This window comes from Sturnus vulgaris, chromosome 21 (genome assembly GCF_052056855.1).
Source record: "Sturnus vulgaris isolate bStuVul1 chromosome 21, bStuVul1.hap1, whole genome shotgun sequence".
NCBI lineage: Eukaryota > Metazoa > Chordata > Aves > Passeriformes > Sturnidae > Sturnus > Sturnus vulgaris.
This window is the reverse complement of record NC_142263.1, coordinates 7318964-7335945: the sequence shown is the minus strand read 5'-3', so window position 1 is coordinate 7335945 and position 16982 is coordinate 7318964. Positions and strand designations below refer to the sequence as shown.

General features: G+C 40.8%; 1 protein-coding gene across 2 annotated transcripts in view; it reads left to right on the top strand.

The window, feature by feature from the left end:
- The window catches only part of ANKFY1 (ankyrin repeat and FYVE domain containing 1), a 31772-nt gene that overhangs the window by 2462 nt on the left and 12328 nt on the right, over positions 1–16982 (top strand). Inside the window, exons 2-14 of one of the 2 annotated variants that reach the window (XM_014887999.2) lie at positions 2086–2278; positions 3780–3898; positions 6242–6377; positions 7803–7926; positions 9080–9229; positions 9711–9876; positions 11877–12081; positions 12824–12892; positions 13596–13795; positions 14218–14315; positions 14691–14916; positions 15802–15900; positions 16272–16425. In XM_014887999.2, coding sequence (XP_014743485.1) covers positions 2086–2278; positions 3780–3898; positions 6242–6377; positions 7803–7926; positions 9080–9229; positions 9711–9876; positions 11877–12081; positions 12824–12892; positions 13596–13795; positions 14218–14315; positions 14691–14916; positions 15802–15900; positions 16272–16425 — 1939 coding nt within the window. Of the gene's footprint in view, positions 1–2085; positions 2279–3779; positions 3899–4142; positions 4245–6241; positions 6378–7802; positions 7927–9079; positions 9230–9710; positions 9877–11876; positions 12082–12823; positions 12893–13595; positions 13796–14217; positions 14316–14690; positions 14917–15801; positions 15901–16271; positions 16426–16982 lie in introns of those variants that run through there. The other variant, XM_088177047.1, reaches the window with a different exon arrangement.

Genomic DNA, 16982 nt, shown 5'->3' with positions numbered 1-16982 from the left:
TTTGAGGTACTTTCACTGCTAGTAGGGATTGTCTCGGATTGCTCTGCAAGCAGCAGTAACCAGCTGGACTGTTGGTCATGTACAAAGCTTCAGCTACTGCTGCTTGTGGGTTTAAGGTAGTTTTGCATTGTATCCTAGTGATTTCAGGCTGATTTGGAGCTAGTGAACTGACTTGGGTAAAATGACAGAATTTAAGATGTTACCTCAGGTACGGATTCTTTATTCCCACCTTTGCACTCCCGTGGTTTAAGTGGAAGATGCAGTATTTCTATAAGGTGGTGCATGCAATGAACTTCATTAGGCACCTTCTTATTCCTAGCATTTGAATTTGTGTGCCATCTAAAAATTTCCCTGGATGAACAGTGGTGCTGTTCTCAGTGTCTTTTACTCTGGGCTCCTGTCAGACTCCTGCTCTCCCTGCTCTAATGGTAGGACGTGCTTTGTGCCCCCCAACATTATCCTTATGGAGAAATGAGGAAGGAGTAGTTGCTCAAGGGACATGTCCTTCTAGTTCTGGGAACACCAAAACTGCATTCATCTTCATACAGAAAGACTGACCACAGCAGGATTTCAAACCATGCTTGAGGTTTGGTGTAGTGCTGATGGCACAATTCTGAAATCAGAGTATATTTCAGTAGAAAAAGAAAGGTATCCCAAAGGAGATGGTGTCTGTGAAATTTTGAAGGATGAAGATAACAAAATGGCTTTTGAAGGAAGTACCTGCCAAACCTGCTTACGTAGTATTAACTGAAAAATAAAATGGGATATGTTGCCTCTTGTTTATCCATTACAAAAGCTGCTAAATTAAAAGACTTCTGAGGAAGCATTTGCTGCAGGGTCCGTAGAGGACAGGCTAAACAAGGTGTTCTGTCTGCAGCAGAGCCAGACTGATGCTCTGCCCTGGGGACCTATGTCAGAGCAAGGCCAAGGTCAGCTGTGCTGTTGAACTTTTCTACAGAAGCAAGAAGAAAACACTGATGAACAGAGCTCAGTTTCTCATTGTTTGTCCTAGTGATATTTTGTAAATATTTTAGAGAAGTCATTGAAATATGAACTCCTGGCTACTAGGGAATAATCTTGTAGGAACTTTCCCACCTAAAATCACTGGTTAGCTTCCAAATTTATCCTCTCTGCCCTCTCTTATTTTAGGACTTATTTTAGGTTTGGGATTTGGCCTTATTTGAAAAATCAACTTAATGATAGTTAACATATAGTTTCTTCAACTAATCCATAAATAAGCACTCATAAGTTGGATTGGTTTTAAATACCTGTACAAATGTTTCCTTCCAGCAGTGAAGCGTAGAGGTTTTGAATTCACTGAAAAACTTACCCCCCTTCGTGTTGTGGAGTGACCAGTTAAGTGTGATGGAAAAGCAGGTTCTGGAAATGGGATGGAAATGCCTGTTCAAGGATCAGATTCCCAGGTGCTGTTGCTTTGCTGATCCTGAACTGAAATAGCCACCGTGGACTTGACTCCATTTGTGATGCCTTACCAGTGGGGGAGTGTGTGTGCCAGCAGGGAGTAGTTTTATATACTTGTGACTGGCCTTTAGCACATGGATTCTGGGAACAATCTGTTTTCCACTCTGGCTATTTTTTGTGGAATTTCTTAGCTGAAAGTTTGAGGAGTTCTGAACAGGTCAGTTAAATACTCTGAGGTAGACATGGTACATCAGCAACTGTTCTAATGGTCACTTGTGGTTCAAGTATCAGCTGTAAAGTCAAACAGCATCTTAATTAGGCTGAAAAAATGAGTAAGAACCAAAGACTCAGTCCTCTGCCTCACCATAATTCCCACAGAAATGGACTCCATGGCTTTAGGAACTTCATAGCAAACCTGACCAAACAGAATTCAGAACTTTCTTTGTAAGTGGCTTTTATCACTGTGTTATGATTTTTCAATATCTTTAGGAAAATGGCACAAAAATAGAAGGCTTAATACCAGGGGAGAGATGCTCAGATATTTGGAAGAGGAGTGACTCTCCTTGGAGTGTTGCAATTAAACAACATGTGTAATCTGAAGGTTACCTCAGATGCCAAAGGTGTGCATGTCTCAGCCTTGTGGTGACACTGTGTGCCTTGCAGAGGAGGTGGCCAAGCTGGAAAAGCACCTGATGCTCCTCCGTCAGGAGTATGTGAAGCTGCAGAAGAAACTCGTTGATACAGAAAGGAGATGCAACGTTCTGGCTGTGGAGGCCAACCAGGACAATGCCAGTGACACCTTCATCAGTCGACTTCTCACCATTGTAGCTGAGCTCTATCAGCAGGAGCAGTACAGGTAAGGAAGCCCCTCTGGGGAAAGGGGAATTACAGGAACCTTGGATTTTATTGACTGCACTAGGTCCTAGTTTTAGACAAGGAAAACTCTTTGCTGCTGGGTGTGAATAAGGTCCTGAGTAGATGGAAGAGCATGGAAGTCGTGGCCTACTGAATCCACTTGAATTGAGAGCTCTGAGCAGAAGTTTGTCTCTCAGACAAGTCCAGAGAAAACTAACCATGATCACTGTCAGCAGCAAAGCTCTCTTTGAACAGAAGGAGTTTTGAAGTGAACCATACTTAGTTGATGGATTAATTAGACAATGTGTCTGGAAAAACTGTTCCTTTCTTGAAAGACTTTGTCCCAAAATGTTCTATGTTCCTGTTGTGTAAAGAAGCCTGATTAATTTGGCTTGTCTGGTTGTATTAGTGATGTATGTGACTTAGTGATACACTGTATTTTTGAATCTCAACACAAAATTATGGTTAATAGTTTCTTTTCCATAGGCACACTAAGGATCCTTTTCATATTCTAGATCCCTGAGCTGATTAAGTTCTGACACTACTATGATATTCATCAGTTGCTTTGCTGTTACTGAAAGCACTGCCAATATAGTAAAGGAGTTTAGTCATGTGAGGGAAAATCTGTTTTAGTTAAAATTTCCTTGTACCAGTATCTCTTCATGAGCCTCCCTGAGAAGAGGCTCTGTGCCTGCAAGAACTTACTGTATGTAGCCTGCTGGGTAAAAGATTTGATAGGCAGGATATGTGAGAAGAGTTGGAGCACTTTATTTCTATTCAGCTTCTTAGCTTTAAAGGCCTTGAATAGTTGTCTAAAAGGGCCTGCATACCACAGAATGGGAAAGCTGGCAGGTCCCAGTGCAGCTTTCATTAAGTAACATCTCTGTGTTGTGCTGTAGTTTACAGCAGTGCTTTGATTTGGAAAGTGGTCTGGAAAGCACACCTACACAGTCAGAACATTTGCAAGCCACGGGATTTCAAAATGAGAAGGGCAAGTATTTTCTAACTGCAGTGGATAACCTGGTGTAAAGGGTCAGGATGAAATGGTGTTCCTGACAGCTGGTCTCCTGGGAGCTGGGGATCCTGCCTTGCACTCAGACTACTGTCAAACAGCATTGTTCTCTTGCAGGTCTTGCCTGAAAGCATCAGTGCTTAGCTGACTGTATTAGTATGGACACAGTGACACAAATGTTTAACTTCAAGATTGTTGGCTTTTCCTAACTTCTACAATAATTCTCTTGGTGTTTATTCTGAAATGGTTTAAAAAACCAAACCGAACCAAGCACTTGAAATATGAATGACTCATTGCATTTCTCCCTAGAAAAACAGGAATTGTCATTTGACCACATGTTGTACTTAACCAATTGTGTTTTAATGTCTCAAACAACTCGAACCTAAATGTGGATACCCAGACATAGATATTGTGGAGATGCTGAATCTATACATACCTAAGTGCAGGAGAAGTCTGCATGATACGTGTTTGTGCTTTTTTCTCATGTCAGTGATCTGAAGATAAAGGTTGGGGACAAGCACATCCGTGCTCACAAATTTGTCTTGGCTGCACGCAGCGACACGTGGAGTCTTGCCAACCTTGCCTCAACAGAGGAGCTGGATCTGTCAGGTCAGTCACTGCTGAGTAATGTGATGCCTCAGTTGTCTTTAGGGTGACTTGTGAAAGGGCCTGTTGGGAGAAGGTGACTTAAGTGCTTTTCAGTCTAGTGCTATCCACTAAAAGTGATGCTTAATCTGTTGATTACTGAGTTCTCTCTCTGAAAAGTGAAAGTGAGTTTGTGAACTGGGTGCCAGTGGTAGTTAAATCAATAACCTGCCTTCTTTCTCTTTAACAAACAGGGGTTGAGATTGGTGGCCTGTTTGTCTTTTCTAGAGTCAACTAAACATAATGAAAAACAAATCTATATGGAGGAGCTTGACTTCTTCCTTTTTGAGGAAGGACAGGGCTTTTTGAGGTAGTGTGCATAATTTCTCTGAAGCGTGTCATGGAAATACCTTGCTGCTTGTTAACATAGTGTGTGTGGGAAGTGAATGCAAGCACTGATGTGTTATTGAAATTGTTTGCTTTGGCACTTTGATACCTTTGTAAAACAGGTGAGGAAGAGAAGTTTTCTAAAATACCATCTTCTACCTGAACGTTTTGTTCTGTTGTAGCTGTTTCTTGCATGTACTTACACTGGGCAGTGCTTCAGCAGATTGAACCTCTCAACAGGCTTTTCTGCACTTAACAGTGTAGGAGAGCTTTATTCAATTAGTTTGTGAGCAATAAAACCAGGTATGAAGTTAAGCAGGCTTGCTGACTGGCGTGTTGAATATTAAGCATTGGCTTCACGTTCTGCACTTAATCTTATCATGAATTCTAAGTGCAGACAAACTGGAAAGTAGCAAGTCACAGCAAGCTGGTTTTATGGGACAGCATGGGCTTCCTTGCAACATGATTTGTGGATCTTTCTGCAGCCACAAGAAAATAGATGCCAAGGAGTTTTGAAACGGAGTGCTATGCTAACAAAAATTATTGCTGAAAAGCTCTTACGTTAATTGTAGTGTCGCTACAAGTGGCAGTCCAAAGCATTTCTAACTCCACATGTGAGCTAGTCTGAGAATCTCAAATGTAACTGCAGTCTTACATGTTTAACAATGCAAACACTGCTTAAATACATGCTAGTAAATGATACTTTTCACTGTAAAATTGCATTATTGATTTAAAAAAAAATATAAATGGCACAGAGATTAGTTTATGAAGTAGCTGGAGCAAGAAACAAGCTGTTCCCTGGAAATGGTTTTCTTAAGGGGCTCTGTTAAGAATTTGCAAGCTAAGATTGCCCAAATCTTATCTTCAGAATGCAGGCAGCATTTGAGATTGAGCACTTTTAGAGTTCATGTAATCTGTAGAATTTTCTAATCTTTAAAAGAGTAGAAAGAGATGAACACATGTTCTCTTATTGAGAGGGAGAAAATGCACTCTTACCTCTGCCAAGGCAGAGCTGATAGTACATCTCAAGTAGGTTTTCTGATTGCTTCGAGTTTGGCAAAAAATACTTGTCTTACTAAAACCTTGTGATTCCTGGGAGGCACTCTGCATGCCAAGTACTGCTACTACTCTGCAGGTAATCTGGGCCCACCCTCCATCTAAAGGAGATGTTGTAGGGTGGCTATTTCTGTGTCTTTAATGTTATTAATTCATTTTTTTAAAATAACAAAATAGCTCATAGGATTAAGGTTAATTTTTAAAATGAATGGTATTTCTGCTGTAGTTGATCTGATCTTCTGAAGTTATCTTCTTATCTACATCCTTGTAAGATAGATTGTCATTTTAATTGTGAGTGGGTGACAAAGGTCCTTGGCCACTGGGCTTGTGTAGTGTCCCATGGTGTGATTTTTCTGGTTTTCCTGCTGTGTAAAAACATCAGTTTGTGATCAGTCTTGTAAAGACCTGAGATCTAACCAGCTCCTTAAAGTGGCTCTTTTGCACTTTTCCAAGAAATGACTACCAGCAGTTGGAAGTGCTTTGTAGGCATTACCGAAGTGTAACAAGGTGTAAGTGCCTTTGTTGGAATGCAGCAGTTCATTACAAGTGGCTGTTAAATGAAAAGGGGGCTTTGTTCTTGTCGGGTGTGGATGTGCATTAGGCCATTTGTGAGGGACTGAGGACTTTATAAGGTCCCCTCAATGTGCAGCCTTGGTGTAGCAGACAGATTTATGGGGCTTCCTGCATTCTGTAGTGTTGCAGTGTAAGGTTTTCCTGCTTGGTGCCAGCACTGTTACTCATTTCAACTTCTGACCAATTTCACCAGTTTTGACATTTTGAACTAAGTACAATTTCAAAACAAGACTATCTTTGATTTGTTTTTTTTTATGGTAGCTGTGACTTTTAGAAGTCAAAGGAATAGCAACTACTAGGATAGGTGATTGTTTTAGGTATTTTATCAATCCTGTTGCTCCCCTGTACCAGATGCTGACCCAGAGGTTACCATGGCAATGCTGCAGTGGATCTACACAGATGAACTCGAGCTAAGAGAAGATGATATCTTCTTGACAGAGCTCATGAAATTAGCTAATAAATTTCAGCTCCAGCTGCTTAGGGAAAGGTGAGTGTTAGTAAATATACTTGAACTCTTAAACCTTTTTTGCACAGAAATAAGATGATAGCTGCTGGCAATAGGATAAAATTATGCCTTTCCAAAGTCTTGAGCTTTTAATAATACAGCATGTCATTCAGTTTATCAGAGGAAATGAAGCATTGAGCTAAACTGTAGCAGACTTCTTGTAGGTTTTATTCCCAGTCAAACTAATAACCCTAATCTGATGTTGAGAGGAGATCAGTAGAAGAGCATCAGGTTCAGGAGAGCTGCAAGAAAGGAATCGTTAGAGAATGCTAGGAAGAATCAATGGCAATTCGTTTGCACTATTAAAGTGGCATAGGTAAAATTTTTGTAACTTCTGTGCATCTTGTGCAACCTTTCTTCAGAAATAAGGTTAATGTAACAGTATTATGCTTTCCCATTCTGAGACTATGATTATACTGTGGCACTGGGGGCTAGGTTATCTTGAATTATAGAGTGTTCTAAACCATCTAGAGTTAGTGAGAAGCATGAATGTGCCAATTGAAACCTCATCATGTTTTCTACAGCTTCAAAGCCTTCAATTTAGTCAAAGTATCCTTTGATAGAATAATCCTTTGCCCAGGGGATGTCTGAGGCAGTACATGACATTCATAATCTATGATTTATATGCCTTCAACGTGAAGCAACCAAATTGCTGTCAAGTGTTCTGACCAGAGAAGTTAAAATCTGTAAGGCCAATGCTAAAATTGCTTCAAGCCTTGTACCAGCCTAAGAGCTGCCCTAATATTGTACTGTGAGCTTAGTTGTTTGGTCATAATCTGTGACAGGTCCACGTGTAGGATGCCATTCATAATTATGAGATGTTTTTGTAGGTATAGAATAATCGAAAAATGGACTTGTTTAGGCTGGAGAAGGCCACTAAGATAAGAGTGGTCAACAGCCCAGCCCTGCCAAGTCCATCATTAACCATATCCCAGGTTAATGGGGGATACACATCTGTTAAATCCCTGCAGGGCTGGTGACTCTGTGCCCCAGGCAGCTGTGCCAGTGCCTGACTACCCTTTCAGTGAAGACGTTTTTCCCAATATCCAGCCTCAACAGCCCCTGCTTGTGATGACTGTAGTACATGTTCCCCATTGCACAGCAGTGAATGAACTGCAGTTTGTACCCTGGGGAGAACTGGGATGGATCTCTGCCTGCAGACCCCTGCAGTGTGGTGTTATCATGGGACCTTGGCTAGGTGGATTCTGATAGAAATCTGCTCTTAGGGAAGGTGTCTTCTAGGGCTGCTGGTGAAAGTATGTTTATGCAGTTTTAACTTCTAGTAAAGCAAGTCCATGCCATGTTCTACTGGCATCTATGAAGAAGAGTATTGGAACTCTGTTACGTGGGAGAGTGATGTAAATAAAGCTTTTTCATTACTGACCACTGGCTTTCCTGTTCTGCCAGATGTGAAAAAGGAGTTATGTCACTCGTTAATGTCAGGAACTGCATCCGTTTCTATCAGACTGCTGAGGAGCTCAGTGCCAGCACACTCCTCAACTACTGTGCTGAGATCATTGCCAGCCACTGGGTGAGTCCTGCCACAGGGAAGCAAGATGAAAAATGTCTGCACATTATAGAAACTTAATAGTAGAATTTTGCTTACCTTACCACACTGTCTAACCTCAGTTAGTTGGTCAATTGTGTTGAGAATGTCTGGGTGAGGGGGAGTAACATTTACCACAAGACTTGTTCTGTTCATTGGAAATACTTCACTGTACCAAGTATCTTGGTTTCCTAAACATGAGCAAGTTAGAAGGGACTGTCTCCTAATAACCAAGAGGGTTGTTTATCAAATCTGGGCTCCAAAGTGTTTACAAGTTCATCCATAATTGGTCTCTGTCTATACAGATCACAAATCCCAGGCCTGCTTCTACTTCTAAAAATAATGCATGGCAGCCAGGGAAATTTATCTTCTGTAATGGAGGGAGAGGCAGCCAGTCTTGCAACCAACTTGGAAGTTTCACCTGCTCTGATCTCTTATTTTGAAGAAAGCTTGATTAACTGAGTAATGAATTAGCCTTTAAAATAACACTTGTCAACAGTGGACTTAAGGGGTCTTTAGGCTGTTCTAAATCTAAACTGCATACTCTAGATGTGGAGGTTTCTTTCCTTGGCTAATTCTAAGGCAGAGGGAAGTGTTTTGATACGTTAATACATAAAAAAAATTCATATATGTGAACCTGTGGGTCAGCAGTTTTAACTCTTGACTTTATTCTTAACTCCTAACTTTTGATACTTATTTCTACCTGGAAATTAAGTTGCTTCTGTTTAGTCAAATGAGCACTAACTCAGACCTAAAATCTTTTTATTCCTAAGCTTCTGTTTACTTTTATCTATAATTTTATGAATCAGTCTTCAGTAGTTGTAGGACTTTTTGTCAGAGTTAAGAATAAGTTAGTAGAGGATTATTTTAAAGACTAGATGTTAACCCTCCACAGTAGTATTAAAATGCTACTTTTTCATGTCTGTAGACAAAAAGGAATAAAAATTTCACTAACTGATCTTGAAACTAAAATGTAAGATTTAAAGCTTCCTGATTCTTTATTCCTAATCTTAGAAGACTATCTGGGATTGATTTTAACTGAACTTGTTTTGTGAACTTCAGAATTACATTGTGCAATGCCTTGTCTATAAATAAAACAGGAGTATAGCTTACCCTTCTCTTCTTCAATTGCTCCTAGGATGACCTGCGGAAAGAAGACTTCAGCAGCATGAGTGCTCAGCTATTGTATAAAATGTTCAAGTCAAAGACAGAATATCCTTTGCATAAGGCCATTAAAGTTGAGAGAGAAGATGTAGTCTTTTTGTATCTTATTGAAATGGATTCTCAGGTATAGTGAGACTGACTTGATCTATCTTCTCGAATTTGGTGTTACAAATAACTAGTTCCTAAGTATCAGTCTGAACCTTGTTAGTGATTTTTGTCACTAATTCTTATTTGCATGTTTAGCATTGTCACAGCTACTTCTGTGTCTGTAATGGAGGTCTGTCTAGCAGTAGCTCCATGAGGACATAATTTAGAAGTGATTCATAACACTTAAAACGTCTTGCATGCAACGGAATGTATCTAATAAAATCCATTACCTGATATTGCAATGCACATTTAAAGCTGAGTGATTATAACAGACAACTTTGCTGCTTCATGGTAGTTCAGTAAGGATAATTTCCTTGAACAAATTTTCTGTTGGAAGCTGAAGTTACAAATATTTATTCTGCTTGGATAAAAACTCCAAACAACTAGCAAATAAATTTTGCCCCCAACAAAGGGCAAGGAAGAATTATTAATGTCAGTTGGCTGTATTTGTGTTGTAGCTTCCAGGGAAGCTCAATGAATTGGATCACAATGGAGATCTTGCTCTGGATCTAGCCCTGGCCCAAAGATTGGAGAGTATTGCAACTACACTGGTGAACTACAAGGCTGACGTAGATAGGGCAGACAAGAGAGGCTGGAGTCTGCTCCATAAAGCCATCCAGAGAGGTAAGTAGATGGGATATGAAGCTTTGTTCACTTCCTAGTGTGGAATAAATATTTCAAAGTCTGTTCCTGTGTCATGTTATAGTTGACACTGCAGTTAGAAAATCGTAGTGAAGTATGAACTTTGTCCTGTTTATTTTTTTTTCAGACATAAAAGCAAACAGACTATTATTTGAGATCTGAGAGCCAGCCTGCTGGCTGGGTAGACTTATGCTACGTGACATCCAGGTGCAATCTAGTAGAACATTGCCTGGTAAAAATAAGAAATATAGGGAGACACTGGCAATATTCTAATTTGACAGTATCCTTTCTGACAAGTAGTTGAATTGAGTACAACAAGGGTCACAAAGACAAAGTCTTTTTCTAGACTTGGGTTGGATGCAGCATATGCTGCTTTGAGATATGGTTAACAGTCAGGGTCCTCACTACTGCACAGCAGGTTTAGAGGAGAAAAATCTGACTGAAAGAAGATGAGGAGCAAGTGGAGGTACCTCTGTCCAGCCTGAATATTTTCAAAGCTCCAGTGCAGTTACCAGAATGGAATCTAAGTACAACTACATGGTTATATTGAGCTGTTCTCCACCTTAGAGTGGAAAATGCATCTTATGAGAATTGGAGCACAGCAGGTTCTGGTTGCCATGGCCACAGTACTCTGAAGGCTTTGGATCAGCAGCATCTTGGCCTGTGGTCAAAGTGTGGTAAAAATCTGCAGCCAACACCTTGTGTTGCTCGTTATTTCTGCAGTGTCTTTGGCAGCTCTGTTCCAGAAAGTTTATTTCTAGCACCAAACTAGAAGTAAAGGAAGAAGTTGGGAACTCTGTTTTAAGCTTACAAAATTTAAATTAATCTCCTCCATACCTTAACAGGGTAATACTGGCATCTGATCCTGTGAGTGAGACTCCAGCTGCAGGAGTAGGAGACATTGTAGGCATAGGTCAGTGTTGTGGTGGTGGCTGCAACCCTATAAAACACTGGAAAAATAGCAGCAGGATGCTCTTCATTCTTACTCCTGCATTTGTCCCTTGTTCTAATGTCTGCTTTCAGTCTGAGCTAGAGCCCTGAGAATGAACACTTGCTTTTCAGTAACCACAGCTTCAGTGAATTAATCACGGTTAACAATCACATGTTCTGGAAATGGAGCTAAAGCAAATTGTCTGCACTTGCCACATGATTCTTACTGTTTATGATCACTGAAAAGTGGGAGAATGTCTGATATGGAAATCAGAAAATGGGGTTTTTGTTTTTGTTGGCAGAGATAACCTAGCAATATGGATTGAAATACTGCTCTTTGTTCTCCAGTCTTACATTCAGGTCAAGCTAAGTGTGAATATGTCTATGCAAAGTAGCCTTGGAAGCTAGGGCAGCTAGTACTTTCCTGAAGTCATTCTTTGCATTGGTGTTTCAAGTTCAGGGTTTCATATGGTGAAGTGAGTGTGAGTTGGGACTCCTGAGAAGCTCTCAAAAGGAGTTCTTGGGAATGCTGTGCATGGTGGGTCTGCACTGCTCAAGCCCCTACCCTGTATATATATGAGGGCCTGAATTTCCAGGAGCAAAGGCAGTGTTATTACTTGTTTATGTAGAAGACTCAACAGACTGATTTGAACTAGAAACTTTGACTAGTCTTGGAATGGTACCTTCTGTTCAAAAAATACTTGTATATTTAGTATCACAGTTTGTCCAATGTTTGATTAGAACAACAATGGATTTATCTTGCTAGAGGAATGAGCAAAGTCAGTATCTCTGTAACAATAAGCTGGTGTGAGAACTTGAGTCACAGGTAACCTGTGGGAAAAACACTTTTTCTAAGGGCTTGCTGTGTGAAATATTTTAGTCCTGACTTTGCAGTGAAGCTTTGTTGAAGTTGCCCATTGCTGAGGCATTCTAGGAGCAGATACTTGTGTTGGAATGAATGTATGGTATGAAGTCATGTATATCGATTTCCTGGAGTATAAAATATATAGGCTACATATATCCATTAATAACCTTGTTTTGTTTCACAAAAGGAGATAAATTTGCTGCAAACTTTCTCATTAAAAACGGTGCCCGTGTGAATGCTGCTACACTGGGAGACCAGGAGACTCCTCTGCACCTTGTGGCATCCTACAGCCCCAAGAAGCACTCACCAGATGTCATGGCAGAGATGGCACAGATTGCACAGTCCCTCCTGCAGGCAGGAGCCAATCCAAACATGCAAGACAGCAAAGGCAGGTAAATACTGGGGGAAGGAAAGTCTGCTAGCAGTGTAACACAGTGCTGTGGTGATCAGATGCAACCTCCTAAGGACCTGTGCAGGTCTTTCAGCAAAGTACAGCTGATGCTGGAAGCAGGAATTCATTTACCCAGTTTGAGACTCAGAGCACTCCAAGTAGAAAGTTGTGCAGGCTGAATGGTACCCTGTCATGGCCAATTAAACATAGCCCAGCTACAGAAAGCTGGGGTGAGTTGTCAGTGTTAGAACACATGGCACACAGTTAAATTGCCTTCATTAAATCACTGAATGATAAAAGCTAACTTAAGATGACAAATAGTAGACCTGAAGCTGTTAGGGAAACTAAAATGATCTCAAAAAAATCCAGTTTCTGCAGTGTGTTTATCTGAAGTGTAGGGCCTGTAAGCTTTTTCACAGGTTAGGTTGGGCTGGCAAGCAAGTTCATAAAATGATAGAGAAGACTTGGAATCTGTCAGCTGCACAGTTCTGATAGGTGAAGCTATTGTGCTTCTTCCCTGAAAGTTACTTCTTACATTAATGAGTTTCTTACTACCAAATTAATTGGAGTCATGTTCACTAAAAATTTAGAATTCTCTTTTAAGAAATGCTTGTGCCCTTCTCCTTTAAGCAGAGGTGGAAGTTCAGCCCATGGTCCTCTAGGGGCACGTTGGTGACTGGGGCCAAAGTCTGAAATGTCTCACTAACTCCTGTAACTTTTCCTGTTCTTTGCTCCAATTACAGGACCCCATTACATGTGTCCATTGTGGTCAGGAATGAGCCTGTGTTCAGTCAGCTCCTGCAGTGCAAGCAGTAAGTCTCACTTGAATATAAAATACACTGAGGTTACCTTGTACAGTGAAGATGTGAAACTGGTTTAACAGCTCCTGTGCCTTTTTGCCTTATAATAAAACTAGTAATAAGTTGGGATGCAAAAGTGTAAAGGCTTTGCATAAGTGAAGATGCTAAAACCATGTCAGAAGTGGAGTAAGTTTTTACCCTACTGTAAAGAAGCAGTGAACTGCATCTCTGTGTTTTTCAAAGAGGCTGAAATAATTCCAGAGGGGAAGTAATGTAGGAAGCTTGATTTGTAGTGGACCTAAAAGGAGTAATAACACTCTTGAAGTATGTCAGTATATTCTTGAGTTCAACTTGGGTTCTGCTTACAGGTGACTTCTTAGGGTGGTGAAGCAGAACACTTTATTTGACTCGGTTTCATTGCAGCTGCATTTGCAGTTTTTGTCCATGACTTACTCAAGGAGATTTGTCTCTTTGTTACACTTAATGGGACCCCAGACCTTCCAGGGATTCTGCACTTCCCTATGAGCTTGGATCTAGTAGTCACTAGAAGTTCTTGTTTCAGAGTATTCACAAATTCTGAAGTACCTGGAGCTACAGTAGTTGTCATAGAGGTATGAGATGAACTAGTACAGCTGTACAGACACTTGGAACTTCAGCTGTGTTAGGCAACCACTTTTTAATGTATGAACTGGGGAACACTGACTCTTATTTTTAGACTAGACTTGGAGCTGAAGGATCATGAAGGAAGCACAGCTCTGTGGCTTGCAGTCCAGTACATCACTGTATCATCTGATCAGTCTGTGAACCCTTTTGAGGATGCCCCTGTTGTGAATGGAACCTCATTTGATGAGAACAGTTTTGCAGCAAGGTTAATCCAGCGAGGCAGCAATACAGATGCTCCAGACACAGTAACAGGTAAACCAGAGGTTTGTATTTCATTGCAGACAGAAGGCTTGTGTGTTAATTGCTGAATGCTGACTGCACTTGGAGGAGCTGCACGAGGTTTCAGCAGCATTTGCTCCATAATAAATGCTACTGGTAGTTGCTTTACCTAGAGCTGGTGCACTGACAAGCTGAGATGGACTTGCAGGAAAGGACAGAAAATCTGGACTCACTGCCAGGTTTTAGTATCCTCTTTACAATTTCAGGATGTATAATCACTAAATGGAAGTGCATGTGACAGTGCAGTGTTGGAAGGGGGCTACTAGTAACCCTAGTACCAAGGGTTTTCCTTGTTGACTTCAAAGTGTAATGTTGTAAGGTAGTGGGGAAGATGTTAGCACCCTTGTTAGTATCAAAGTGTTGTTGGAGTAACAGTGTTCATGGTTTTTCTTTAGGAAACTGCTTGCTTCAGAGAGCAGCTGGTGCAGGAAATGAGGCAGCTTCTCTCTTCCTAGCAACTCATGGAGCAAAAGTCAACCACCAAAACAAATGGGTAAAAGCAGAAACTTAGTCTGAAAGTTTTCTTACTTCTCTTCGGAAATAAGATAGCAGAGATCTCTTATAGCTAAACCATAGCTTAAAGCTAGCACTTTCTGAACCTTTGCATATTTTCAGGTATTTACTAGTGATCACTTGCATTCTTGTGGCACTATTCATGCAGAATCACCAGTTGTTACTATGCTTTTAGCACTAACCACAGTGCCTGATGTAATCAAATCCTTAGTAAAAGTAACTCGTGTAGTTTAGGACTCCTAACGAGCTTCAGCTACTAGGAGTGAAACTTCAACCAGCTCTTGTAGTTTTAATAGTTTAAAAGCTGCTTCTCTTCATGTCTCAAACTGTTAACCCAGCACCCTGTTTATTAAAGGGAGAAACCCCACTGCACACAGCCTGCAGGCATGGCCTAGCAAACCTGACAGCAGAACTCCTGCAGCAAGGAGCCAACCCCAACATCCAGACTGCAGAAGCAGTGCTTGGGCAGAAGGATGCATCTGCTCCTCCATCAGCAGAGAATGTTCATCTGCAAACTCCCCTTCACATGGCTATTGCTTACAATCACCCAGATGTGGTGTCAGTCATCCTAGAACAAAAAGGTAGGTGTCCAGACTGTTGATGCTGCAGTGAATTGGTGTCAGAATAGCATCCAAGCTATTTTGACAACTAAGAAAGCATGTCTTCTTGTAAATAGTGTTTAAATATAGCAATTAATAAGACTGGCTAACTAGTCTTAAACTCAAATCATCTGCTTGTTAAAACAAGAAAATTATTTTGTGTTTGTAAATTCTCCACTGTAGATAATGGACTTGAGCAGTTAGTCTCAGGTTCTATTCTACCTGTACAACTGAGATCACTTCAAAGCATTTGCTTCAGGTAAATGCTGGAATCAATTTTGGATAAAGGTATCTTTCTGTGGTGAGACTTCTGCCTCCCTCAACTCCTTAATAAGAGAACTTTATACAAGCTGTGCTGGTATTATAGTAGAGTTGAGACTTGAGTGCTCAAATACCAGCAGATGAGTTCATTAAATGCTACTAGTCAGCTTCTTTCTAGCAGCAGGAAGGGAATTTGACAGCTGAAGCAGGGCCAATTTTGTCTCATACCATAAGTGGGATTTAGAAGGAAGTAGGTGAACTGGGTAAATGTTGTCCATCCCAGGGAATGGAGAAGGAGGGATGCTGCCACCATATTGTGGAGCCTCCACTCTTTATTCTCATTCTTTGTATATGCCACTCTATTTGGAATTGCAGCTAGAAAATTGATTTTTTCTTAGTATATGCATTAAGATCAGGCTGTAGTTGCAATATGGTCTGAATCCTAGGCAGTGTCACATCAGGGAAGCTGAAGGTACTTTGCTCAGATCTTACAAACTGACTGCTAAAGGAACAGCCTGCTACAAAATGTGACATTGCTGTGCAGCTTTCAGTGTGTGACTGTGGGTCAAGCACAAGAATGCCCTAATTCCTTCTGCTTTCTTGTAGCTAATGCTCTTCATGCTACCAACAACTTGCAAATTATTCCTGACTTTAGTCTAAAGGACTCGAGAGACCAGACTGTGCTGGGATTGGCTCTTTGGACAGGTATGTGCCTTCAGGATGAGAATTTACAATGATGGGGAAGCTATGATGTGAACAAGATTTTCTTAAAGATAAAACAGCTGGTGTGTCTTCATGTTCTGGCTTGTGCTGCAGGGGAGGAGTTGTCAAGGAGAGCTTTAGATGGTTCTTCATATTTTAAAATAAGTGTTCACATATGACTTAGTGAAAGATTTCTAGTCCTAGAGCTTCTGCTCAGAACTGTACTTGCAGTTCAGTGGAATTCTTCCTCTGTGAGCTCCCTGGTAGTTTTCATATCAGATCACTGTATTGTCTGTGCACATTAACTCCATTCTGTTAGTCTCAGTGTGTCTATTTTACAGAAAGTAAAATACTAATGAACTTGAACTGTTCAGGTATGCACACAATAGCAGCCCAGCTGCTTGGATCTGGGGCATCCATCAATGACACCATGTCAGATGGACAGACACTCTTACACATGGCAATCCAGAGACAGGACAGTAAAAGTGCCCTCTTCCTGCTGGAACATCAGGCAGATATAAATGTCAGGTAAGATCCTAACTGATACAACTCTCACCTGTTTATGTATCTAAGAGCAGGTGCTCTTAAGGACTGCCTTTGTATAATGGCTTGAGATTTGTTTCAGATGGTGATTTACACATAGTTGTATGTTTGGCACTGTTTTGTGGCACTAGTGGCACTAGTTATGGCTGAGAGATTACATATATTAACTTGGACCTGTGTATAGCTCCATTGGTCTGTGCCTCCTCTCGAGGCTGCAGAAGGAGGTGCCACTTAATTCTAGATAAAACAGCATCCTATGTAGCAGACTGAAGTCCTAGGGACAGGCCTAGAGGCACTGGACTTCTATTGTCTCATGCATTTTCCAGCTTGTTAGAGCTGCATGTTTGCTACCATGTAAATTAATTAGATACAGATCCAGCAATAGGAGTCTGATAAACTTGACTCCTCAGTATCTCCTAGACAACTTCTATTAGACTTAACAGAACATTTGTGTGCTTACATGACTGACAGGCTGTCTGTTAAATTTGGCAAGCTGTACTGTAATGAATGTCAAGGGTACAAACTGCCTAATGCTGCTGTTC